General features: G+C 37.8%; 1 protein-coding gene across 1 annotated transcript in view; it reads left to right on the top strand.

Annotated features, from left to right (window-relative positions):
- The window catches only part of LOC107185745 (inositol 1,4,5-trisphosphate receptor), a 43,276-nt gene that overhangs the window by 4,371 nt on the left and 26,664 nt on the right, over positions 1-12,241 (top strand). The window contains exon 2 of the mRNA XM_015573502.1: positions 6,610-6,794. Within this exon, the coding sequence (XP_015428988.1) occupies positions 6,697-6,794 (98 nt within the window). The 5' untranslated portion in view covers positions 6,610-6,696. The remainder of the gene's footprint in view (positions 1-6,609; positions 6,795-12,241) is intronic.

The raw sequence follows: 12,241 nt of genomic DNA, 5'->3' as shown, positions 1-12,241 counted from the left end.
GCACAAACAGTTGTGATATAACTGAACAGCGGATAAGCTGCGTGTACAAAAGAATGGAAAATATACTATAAAAATTTTTCCAGAGGAAATTTCATTTCTGTGAAAGTAAAATTTAAATATTAAAATACGGGAATCAAATTAATATATAACAAAGTATGAGCTAACTAACTGCTCGTTCATTCAATAAAGTATTTAACTAAAACAGTTGCTAGTTTCAATGAATGACAAATTTAAAATATGTAAAATAAACTTGTATAAATGTTGATTCTAACCTAATATTTAATTATATTCTATTTAACTCTTTCTTCTTTACGTAAACAGCAGTTTATTCCACGCGTATGTTTCGCACAACGCGAAGGAAAAAAAACTTCACCAAGACAAAAGCGGAAAAAAGCGAACATGCAGATGTTTCTTTCATCCTCCCGTCTATATTGCCCCCACTGGTCGAACAATAATTGTCAATTGACTATCAATACGATCTAATGAAACCGTACCGATGCATCGACGCGCTTCGTTAAAATCCTATGCTCGATCTTTACTCAAAGTATTAGGACTTTGCATCGATACCATCGCTTATGTCCGACGAAGATTAATCGAATCCCCGAAGAAAGTTCGAACATTTTACGATCTCATTATAGCTCATGCCACTCAATCTTACATTTACTTTCTTACACATTATAGTATTCAATATAATTTTCTATCAATTTATCACTAAACCCCCCGAACCCTTCAAAAAGGTAGGAATTAAAATAGCATTTTAGTAATTAAAATAGCATTTTAATTCCTACAATCTGACCGGTCCTGCTAGGTTTAATATTAAATACAATTGTTTTCGAATTTTTATAGCATTCATTAAAAAGAAAAAAATTTCATTCAAAAAATTTTTAATTTACATCATCGCAGGAATCCGATCAATCGACTCGATCGTTTCCGACACAAAACGTGATGTAAATGCGATATCGCACGGGTGTCCGAAAAGGAAAAAAAAAAAGCGAAACTTGTTGTTCCCTTCATGAATATTTCATGACGCGTGTGTTGGGTCTCATTCATGCCGCGTTAAAGTCTATTATTCGATTCGATTAACCGAAGATTAACGGAGCTGTCGTGTACCCGGGGGCTGATGGTTCGTTGATGGGAGTCAGAAAACGAAACGGTCGCAATGAATCTGTCGTTTCCGATTAAGGCCATCTAATACTGGACTGTCGACTGGTGGCAGTTTATTAACGCATGTATACGTCACGTCAACGGCCAGAGATGGGCGGAATGTATACATATTTCGAAATATATTTATTTAGTTCCAAGTACACCTTACCGATTCGTGAAACTTGTTCGATAATCAAATGGTACATATCATAGGAAAATGAACGAGCTGCTTGATTTGTAATATTTTGTAATTGTTAACCTCACTAACCTTCGCTCACATACATAAAGCTTAATTTTTCAGAAGAAAAGGAAGGAAACCACTTACAATTAGTCGATTAATGAAAAATCACTTTGCACTGATTGTATCTACCAACTCTGCGATTTATATTTTTTTCTACCTTTTTATTACATACATAGTTGAACGTTAAGAGAATTGAATATTGAGAAGCAATTAAAATTACCCATTTAGCTCGGATTTGGAAAAATTGCAGTTTCAAAATTTTGCCATTGGAACGACGATATGGTCATATTTTGTTATCTTTAATATATTTAGAGTACAAGTAGGTATGTTGTAATTTAAGAAATTGGGATCGTGATATGCATTGCGTTTCGATGTAAAATACTATAATTTTCATCGCCTCGAAATATTTTTATTTGGTTGGATTCTCGAATAAAGAGTGCACAGGTGGTTTACCATCATTTCACTAATAAACGTCGAATATGTCCCTTGTGGTTCCGTCATGCGAGCGTTCAAGTTCAGATTTCGTGTTTGATGGACGTTATTTTTTTTTTTTGCACCAATCTCACAGTAAACAACAGTTTTCCTCAACGACGGATGTTAACGTACAGATCGTGTGGTTAATATTAAATGGACGTAGTTCGTGTGATTTTTTTGCGTGTATTCCACTGCTACCATAATTACCATTCTCTTCCAATTATTAGGTGTTCCACTATTTTATTCGAATAAATTAGTAAAATAGCCTCAATTCAAAATACGACTTTGTTCTTCTTTTTTTTAAAAAATGTCTGCGAATGTTGAAGAACTGGGACAAATATTAATTTCCATTAACCAAATCAACCAATTAACGAAAAATAGTGGTTTCCTGATTGGTGCACACAATATTAATGACCAGACCGCGGATGCGTACGTAAATATCGATTTTTGTGGACTAATTTGCAAAGATTGGAATCCAATAGCAACTAAATAATCCCAATAAGGCTTCTAAATCTTTAACTCTGCTGATTTTTAGACAGTCGTGTATACAATGTGTGAATCGAAAATAAAAAGAGTACGAATTATTCCTCTTTTTCTATGAATTATAACAAGAACAAAGTGTTGCGTCTCCGAATGAGGCAACGCGTTCGTCCACGTAGAAGGAAGCTGGATGCAGGCACGAAGACTTTAAAGGCGACGGTCGGCGTAGTTGTTCAAAGCTTGCCCGAGCAAATCTAATTAAACCTTTCTCAGTACTCTAAACGCTCGAGTCATTTGAGACTCAAACGGAGAACAAGAAGACCGCTCGGTTCGTTTTCTTTTGGGTTAAGGAAAAGTCGATGAAAAGTCAACCGAAGGTGGAGCGGACTCACCGTTTTCCTCTTTGAATTCGTTTAAAATCGCAAGAAGATGGCCGCGGCAATCCTTCGGTTGGCGCGAGGGAAAATTAATTCTTTAAATAAATCTCACCTTCAACCTTAAGCTTGCCTGTAAACAACAGCATCGAGGATCGGTCGGTTTCACGGAAGAAATCGATGATAGCGTTTGCAAGGTAGGAAACACGTAGAAAAATACCAACAAATAGTTTGGTCTAGATTTGCTCGCAATAGACTACGTTGTTACGATAATTAAAAGATTAGTTACTGAAGGGACTTCGTTGTTCGATAATTTAAATATCCAGCTGTGTATATTTACAGGACGATGATAATATTTGAATATAATTTGAAAGAAATAAAATTTCTGGGTGACTAAAGCTACTCATAGAACGAAGGATTCATATTCAGGGAAGATATTCGGACCGTATACAATTCAAACAATCGATAGAACTTTGAAATTAGAGGCTAATCAATTGGTTTTATGGAAGAAATCGATAATGTCTGTTGGGTTTATGTTGGGTCGTAATAGACTATACTGTTAGGGTAACTAGAGGATCAGTTACGGAAGGAACTTCATTGTAACTTTGAAACTGATGGGACTTCATTGAATAGTCATTATAACAATGAAAACGTCCGGGTGACTAAAGCTACTGGAATAAAGGGATTCATGTTCAGGGAAGATATTTGGATCGTACAATTCAAACAATCGATAGAACATCAATATAAGGTGGCTAATGAATCACTAAATGTTTTCTAGTGGATTCCCGCTACCAATTCCTCTTATATTAAATTCTTTGCTTCGAGCTTAAAAATTAAGCTTCTTAAGGCCCTCGGTGAAACCATACGTATTCACTTTTCATTACCTAACAGAAATAACTGGACGAATTTTATTTATTTTTCTGAGTCGCACCGTTTCACCGTACGCGTTAATCGAGAACAATAATCACCGTTTATTGTCTGGTCCGTCTCTGTTAGCGGAGGGAACTTCGCTGGGCAATTTGTGACCGTGTTGCCGGCCAATTAAATCTTGCTCATTCGAGGCTTTAACGACACGCTTTGTTGGGGACTGATGTGAGAAACGATCTGATTGAGAACGTCACGCGAACGGTTTCCTTTTTGTGTCTGAATTAAAAGCGTTGGCTGGTTAATTGTTATTTAGATGAACGACCAAGGTTCTTTATCGTTACTCGAGACGAAGGGTGACATGAAGCGAGCTGTGCTGTTAACCATTGTACGGAGAATGGTAACAGATTTGTAACATTTTCTTTTATGACAATCAAGTTTTGTTTTGTTTATTCAGAATTTTTTATTTTGTACTGGTTGTGGTGGCTGTTTGAGAAATTTATTTATTCGAGTTAAAGATTCCACTGGAACGATCTAGTCCACTGGTGAGATTCTTTACATCAGTGATGTCCAAACTAAATTGGAGGTTAAGAAGGCTTAAGATTAGTCCACTTTGGAATCTAGATCAGTTCATACTCGTTATTGAATAAATGTTTCTGACGCAAGGTGTGAGAGTAAAATGGAATAATTAATCGTCTACAGCAGTGATGTCGAAACCGAACTCTGAAGGTTGAGCTCATTCTCCCTTCTTCGACAATGGTGAGGTAATAAACTTAGCAGGACTATAAACGGAAACTCCTTTTCTGAGCTGGGCTCAACTAGTGGCTCGTCTTCAGAATTTATAAAATTTCCAGCACTGATATAAAAGTGAAATTAATTAAAGATGCTTTGCTCAGTCCTGTGCAAGATCTGGGATATCTGTCAGTTGCAACTGCCACTTTGTTCACTGCCGAATCAGAAACCACTGTTTTATGGGTCTGTTGAATATACCACAGTTACTCATTCTATCGTTTCAATCGACTATTACAAGTTGTTGACTACTGGTAGGTTAAACGATGTCTGGCCAATACAATCATCTTCCACTTGTTTTACGATTCGTGGAAGAGTCACTACACGTGTAGTAGTCTAGCTAACAAGGGGAAGGCACGTGTGTGGAAATCACCTTTGGAACGACACTAGATGCAAATCTTATATAATCGAACTAGTAGACGCATAGAAAACTTTGAATCGAATTATCTCAGAAATGACGGTTTATTCTGACAAACCCTATTAGGATCTTGTAACACTAGATTGTACTATTACTTATACTTAGGTATCAAGACTAGTGTCGTTTCAAAAGACTGGAACGTTTGATTGGAATTCTGATAAACCCTATTAGGGTTTTGTAACATTAAATGTGTACTGTACTATTTGCACCCAGTGTTCTAAAGTGACTTCCACTACTGAGGTCAACAAAAATCCTCGAGGAAGCAGTTATTAAAGGTAATGGATAATTATAGGAGATGATATAAAATTAAAGGGAAAATTATTTTAGAACAGAGCTCGGAAAAAGAAATATTTCCACCAGTTTGGAACTGTTTTCTGCAAATGTCTCCTTTATCAAGCACGTAGAAAACCTTTTCAGTATGTACTGGACATACACACGGAAAAACGACGCGAATCAAAAAAGCGTTCTTGGTCCTTTGAGACCTCTAAAGCTCAAAGTTCAATTCGCGGATAGGAAACACGACGCGAATCAATATCCTCCACGTCAATTTTAGTAGTGGATTCAGTTGAACAGGGGAAAGATGGCAATTTCCATCGTAAAATTGAGTTCACTGCGATTCGCTTTGCAAGGAATCTTGCGCAATGAAACCAGCAGTGCTTGGGAACGGAAAAAACTCTGCTAAAATTGCACGGTTACGAGTAATTACTCCCGAGATACGTCCTATAAGTGGAAGCAACCCCTGGATAGCTTAATCTGTCGCATTTATTCGATGAAGAAAAACGATTTACCTTTCCAATTTCGTTTTATTCCTGAATTTCGTTTTACGATTCGATGGCTAGAAGCTGTTGGGTGTCTGTAAGTTCAATTTCCGTTCTTACGAAAGTTGTAGCCTGTACGATTTCTTTATAAAAATTGACGGTGGAAAGCATAGACGGATGTATTTAAATATAATGACTGCACGAATATTATAATGAAAATTTATGAAGATTTGTGGTGTCGTTTTTGAACCGGAATAATTGATGTTATTGTTAACGAATAATTATGTTTTAAAATAACGTTGTTTTGCCACCAACCTAACAAATTGCTTTCTGTCGAATCAATGAAACTTGTTTTCTTATGAAGTTAGTTGAGCCATGTTCACCGAGAACGTACGAATACGCGTGCTAGGTCGATGTGTTTAACAAATCTGCTAATATATTCGTGAAACACCTGGGATTTTCGAACGCATAAGATCAATAATCAGACGTCCAGAGGAGCGCATTGACGAACGACGGTCTTGATCACCGATTTTAATGTTGGTAAGCAAATAGAGGTTGATTAGTCGCTGAAAATTTTATATCTTCTACTATTTAAAACCAACAGTTTTTTATCGCCAATATTCGAAGGTCATATAAATCGGTCGATGAAATTTCTGTGCATATTAAATCTTCCTAAAACATGTTCCTTTAGTCAGAAACTTCCTTAGTCGAACGGTATGGACGTGACATGGAAAATTCATGGAGTACTTAATCCCAAGTTTTTAATACAAGTCCTTAATAAATAGTGTATTAACCCATAGAGTAGAGTCATTTGAATCGTTACAAAATAATTTTTAATACGTACTTATCTAGAAGCTATAGGAGTTCGAACAGATACCCCTCAACTTCAATACAGCGATTTCAATACATTATTTTGTAAATATCTCGTTAACTGTTAGGTTTCGGACGTATAAAGGAGAACTGTAATGGACTACTGTAATGGACAGGAAAGGTTGCCGCGGTTGTTTCTTCCGAGCAAACTACGGTTCCGTTTACGCAGGTATTAACGATTGTTTCTTTTCCCCGCAGGTGTAGCCATGAATAATTCACTCGGTTAAGAGGCAGAATTTTGTCCGACTTTGAGACCTCCAGCGACACGAGAGCAACAGCGCCAAGATGGGCGAGATCCACGGGTCGGCGAGCTTCCTCCACCTGGGCGACATCGTCAGCCTCTATGCGGAGGGCAGCGTCTCGGGATTTCTTTCTACCCTCGGGTAAGTGGAATTATTCATTAAATTCTTCTAACTAGCTTCACCGCCATCATCGCAAACTCGACGAACCACCGATGCTCCATTATTCCGCGGCATTGAATGCGAAGAACAATTCTTCGGAGCCATTTTTTAATCGTGGCGGGAAAGTTTTTTTTTTCTCGTCGAGAAACTGGGAACACGCCAGAATAATTAACGATAACGGAATTAAGGCTGGGTGGAATTTTTATTGCACTTAGAATTTGGGAAAAGAGAGGTTCTTTTTTACTTGGTTATTTATTTAAGGTCACATTCACCTCGTTGGTAGTGGAAAATATTTCAGATTGTAAGAATTTATGGTCGAAATCATGGTTTAGTAAGTTTTTCACCTTATTTTTAACAATTTAGAATGTTTGAGAATAATTAACGATAACGGAATTAATGCTAGGTGGAATTTTTATTGCACTTCGAATTTGGAAAAAGGGGGGTTCTGTTTTTAGTGTCTGTAATTTATTAGGTGTACCAAATAAATAATCCACTATTTCTTGACAAAGTTGGTATACGATTCTATAGAAATCAAGGATCGAGAAGTGACTTTTAACTTAAAACGTATCACCTTGCAATTTAAAAAAACAGTGGATTACTTAATGGTACACCTAATGATCGTTAAACAAATGTCTTCCGGTATCTAGCAGCACAAATAAATCCCGGCAGTATCATTGACCGTGTAAGAAAACGCCAAAAGATTTTCGACACCGCCTCGAGTGTTCACCTAATCCTAATATCGCGTTTCGAATTGTTTCCTATAATACCTGCGGAACGATTAGATATTCCGTGCAAACAATGCTATCTCCTCTGACTTTGAAATCCTTCGCACAGTATACTCCATACAGTATCCCAAACATGTTTCGGAGCATATGGAATTTTCTTCGAGACACATCTGTCGACATAACACGTTTTTACGTGTCTCGTGATTCTTAGACGTCATTCATTACTCGAACACCTCAGCCAGTCTATTCTTATGGCAATCGTGCGCGCAACTTTTCCGTCGTTGGGGACCGGTTTCACGTAAAAAGTCCAGGTTGTGGCCGCGTGCAATAGCGACAGGTGTTTGCATACGTAATCCCCTGGTCTTAAAAGAACGCGTTCCCCGGCGAAGGAAAACACACAAGGAATTAATGTAAACGATCTTACATTCGACTGCTACATTACATCATCATATATGTTGTTCCTCGAGAGGATATGGTGGTAGTGCTTTGATACTTTACTTGCGGTTGTTCGATACTACAGTAGACTCGCGTTAAAGTAACAGTAGGAACGCCCCAGCTCACACGCATTATTCATACACGTACGCGCACCCCACTGTTGGTCACCATCTGTAACGAAAGTCCTAATCTAATTGATGGATCGACCGAACTGCCACGAGATCCTGCGTGCCCATTGGCTCACGTTAAAGTGTAGCGTTTCCAGGAAAAACCCGCCTCGAGAGCCCCGCACCGCTACTTTAACGCGAGTCTACTGTACTTCGACGATAGGCGAGGCGGGTATATTGTGTTACCCGCTTTACTCTTCAGATCTCTGACCCTCGAGCTTCTTATTATTTCAGAAGAGTGAAATTCCGTTCAAAGGGTCGCTTCTTTGGTAATGTAAGCGAGGTACAAAGAACGAGGACAATAGAAATAAGGGTGATCTTGTTAAGCCAGTTTTAGAGGAGGTTTGAAAGATCTGGACGTTGTATCGTGTTCATTGACAGAGGTGATGACTGTATTGAGTTTTAAGTTAAAATACGGCAGAATGTTGATTATCCGTCATAAATGTTTTATGAAAGAATTATGTTCGAAATGATAAGCGAAACACGGGAAGATATACGATGTCTTAAATGAGCTTGAGGTGAATTATGCAATGCTTTAATTGACAGTACATTATACTGGATTTGAAAATAGTAATTGTAACGATACTAGAAAGTAAATAGAAATACACAATAAAATTGTGTTGCTTCACCTATTTTTTAAATGTAGAACGGTTTGTCCCAAAAATTTTCGAATTGAAGTTAAAAGAGTCATTTTTTCGTATGATATTTTTTGCGACCTAATGCAGGTCTGTCTTAGGTCGTCAATAGGGTCAGCAAACCGTCATAAACGGGGATTTCTAGACAGCTGCACATAACGTGCAAAACATTTACTGTCCTAAAACCATTTTTTTTATTTGTGCTTCGGTCCTGACTTCCAGGAATCCCAGAAACAATACCTACACCAAGCTCCACTTCTTTCACTTTATACTAGCACTTCTTCCTCTTTATACTACCACTTTTTCCAAAACATACACAAACCAAAATCCTACATTGTCCACCAATCACAAGTCCATCCGTTTCAACAAAGCGTCTAGGCATTCAATTATCCACCAGAACACATTCAACCGTCAAAAGGAGCATATCTCTCATTCAGAATAAACACAACTAGTACACAAACATATACATACGGCACATTATTGCACTTGTTTATATTAAAGTTTAAGTGTGTTATGAAATAGTGTTAAATTATTCCGATCGTACGGTATCATCATACAACATCACACCATTTTTCCAACGAACTCTGCGGTATTAATTTACCAACGAACAGTGGCAAATCGTGAGTACGCCGCATTAATATTCACGGTTTATCAGCAATTATTGAAAGTAGTTTCCTTCTCAAGTGACATATCATTTATGATAATTATACAATCACTGAAAATAGTGCTGGTAATTCTTGTTGGAGATGGCGGAAAAAGTAGTCGTCGAAGCTCTGTGAATGTGAAAATGATTTTTGATTGTCGTTTCTTTGTATTAGTTACCAACTTGGGTGACAGGAATTAGTTCGACGTAGTTGAATTAGATGGATACGGTGGATAAACAAACTGTGAGATACCTTTTGTGACCAAAATGTTGTGTAAATTCATGACTCGTGAAGCCACAAGTTCTGACTGCCATTCTTTCCACCATCGTGAAGAAGAATTCTCAGCGCAATCTCCAAACTTTCTATAATTATTGTGAACAGTATATTTCTTTAACAGAAAACTATTTTTAATATTTGATTATGAAGAATATCATTTCACAAACAACTGCTGTTTTAACTTCAATTTGGAGACTTTCGGGACAGACCGTGTATAAAGAAATAATTGAACCAAGTACACATAGTAACCCATTACAGTGCGAGGCTAAAAAGTCGCTATGCGCTGCTCGAATATTTATTCGAGACATGCAATTTTCCATGCAATAAATATCTTATCGGAAACAGTCTATAGTCACTTCTCAGGATAGCAGGAAAGTAGAGTAATACAGTAATGATCCAAACAATCGGTGTAGAATTTCATGGAAAAATACTTATGTACATATATTTTTCACAGCAAGAATTTACACACATACAGGGTGTATCAGGTAGGTTATCACAATCGTTCAGAAAGTGATTCTATAAGAAAAAATAAGTCGAAAAAAAAAGAATAACTTTTCTTTATTTGAAGTTTTGTCCTCAAGAAAATTGGGTTTGAGAATTCATCCACACCTCGTGAACTTCTGCTGACAATAAGTAGAAACGGCCTGCACTGATCAGACGTGTTCCACAAATTCCATTCTATTGTCCAAGTATCCAACAAATTTTAAATGACGGAACATTTACTTACATTACAATAAACGGAAACATTTTACTCTTTTCTTTTCGATTTATTTTTTCTCTTATAAAATCGCAACATCGACACAGTAATAAAACCAAAAAATCGATAGCCTCTTAAAATTCTTCAGTAGTTCTCGAATGTTCCATCTTGGGTTGAGTATAAAACTTTTCCTCGATCTCGAGGAAAGGCGTCAGTTCTGTTTACCAGCCGATTATTTTGCTGTCCCCGATAATGGCTTAAAGATACACACATTAACGTCAGTGGCAGATACCCTTTGAGAAGTCTGCGCGCGGCCCCGAGTACGCGATTGACGGGGTCGATTACAAAGAGATCGCCTTATTACCCGTCCGTATCGACGTCCTATCTTTACGTTACCTGAAAGCATCAACGCGCGAATAATACGCGCGCGCAAAGAATAGCAAGCGCGACGCTGGATACTCGAACCGTTGGGCAGGGTTAGAAGGGAGGGGGGGTGGCGTGTGTGTGTGCAGATATATTCAACGGAAACAGGTGCCGTAGGCAGGTCGGGAGTTATTCATAAGCCGATTACTAACTTTCCCGAAGGCGTCGCGCCGACAAACGTTTCGTCGAACTTGTTTTCCAGTTAGAGTCAGCTGAAAACGACTGGTTTCTGTGTAGCGCTAATTATTAGGCGTACAAATTAATTCGTGGCCTTCTTTTCATGGATTTGTAGTTTATTCACGGAGAACCAAAGTACAGTCTTGTCTTGAAAATATTCCCCTTCACTTTCTAATTATGGATACATATTTACGCTATTTCTTGGACAATTGGCGAATCCAATCTCGGAAAAATGATAGCGGTTTGGAGTCAGTAATGTATCGTGGGGCCCACGAAGGTGTCAATTATTGTCAATTATTTGAAATTAATTTTGTTGTATTCTTTATAAGATTATAGATCACCGGAATTATAATTAATCGAAAATTTTAATTGGCTGCTTTCCGGAATAAACGAGTGACTGAAATTCAAAGTATCAATTGTTAACTTCCTTCGTTAGAACATAGTTCATAATTCATCAGGCTGAATTTCCTGACACAGTTCTTAAATACAAAACAATTATATTCTACGATCTATTTTCACATTATTTTTTATCGACCCTAACCATCGAATAACAGATTAGAAAAAAAAACATAACACCGAACGCTGGATCACTTTTAGATCAAGCTGTGCGTTCGTCGACTTTATCGAGCGTTTATCTACAGAGTGCGAAACATGGTAAATTTGAATGTGATACGAATTATTTTTGACTCTATTGCGTCACGGACCCACACACTCTGTTCATTCAAGCGAAACTATTTTTTTTCTTTTCGCCAGTCTCGTCGGATATAACGATTCAAAGATTTCTGTTTGTGTGTGTGTGTGTGTGTGTCTGTTTACGTTTCCAAGAAGTAAACAGTCTGAAGGATCTTCGAAAGTGGAATGATACAATTTGCGAACGACTTTGACGCACGGAGTGGGATTAATTACGAAGACCCACTTGGATTGCTCTGACACTCGACGGAAAAGAGAAAAAAAATAGGTCAGGCACATTTTGCACTCTTCGGTGGCATTCACGGGCATGAATGGGCTCTCGAATAAGATCTCGACGATCGAATCTCGTTTCCCCGTGGCGGTCTAGGCTGTTCGGTTGACACAAGACGCGGTATTATCTTCCTCGTACCGCTAATGATAAGGCGCTACGAGTTCAGGTACCGAAGACAAAGCAAGTGTATGAGTGTATGACAAACGACGAAGATCGCGCGTCGTTGTTTAATACTTTAAGCCCTTCCTTTCATGTTCAGATCAACGTAATCTGAATTTGTTCGTAACGT

The sequence above is a fragment of the Dufourea novaeangliae genome, unplaced genomic scaffold, assembly GCF_001272555.1.
Source record: "Dufourea novaeangliae isolate 0120121106 unplaced genomic scaffold, ASM127255v1 scaffold56, whole genome shotgun sequence".
In the NCBI taxonomy this organism is placed as follows: Eukaryota; Metazoa; Arthropoda; class Insecta; order Hymenoptera; family Halictidae; genus Dufourea; species Dufourea novaeangliae.
Note: the sequence above shows the minus strand (reverse complement) of the source record. Positions and strands in the feature narration are given on the sequence as shown.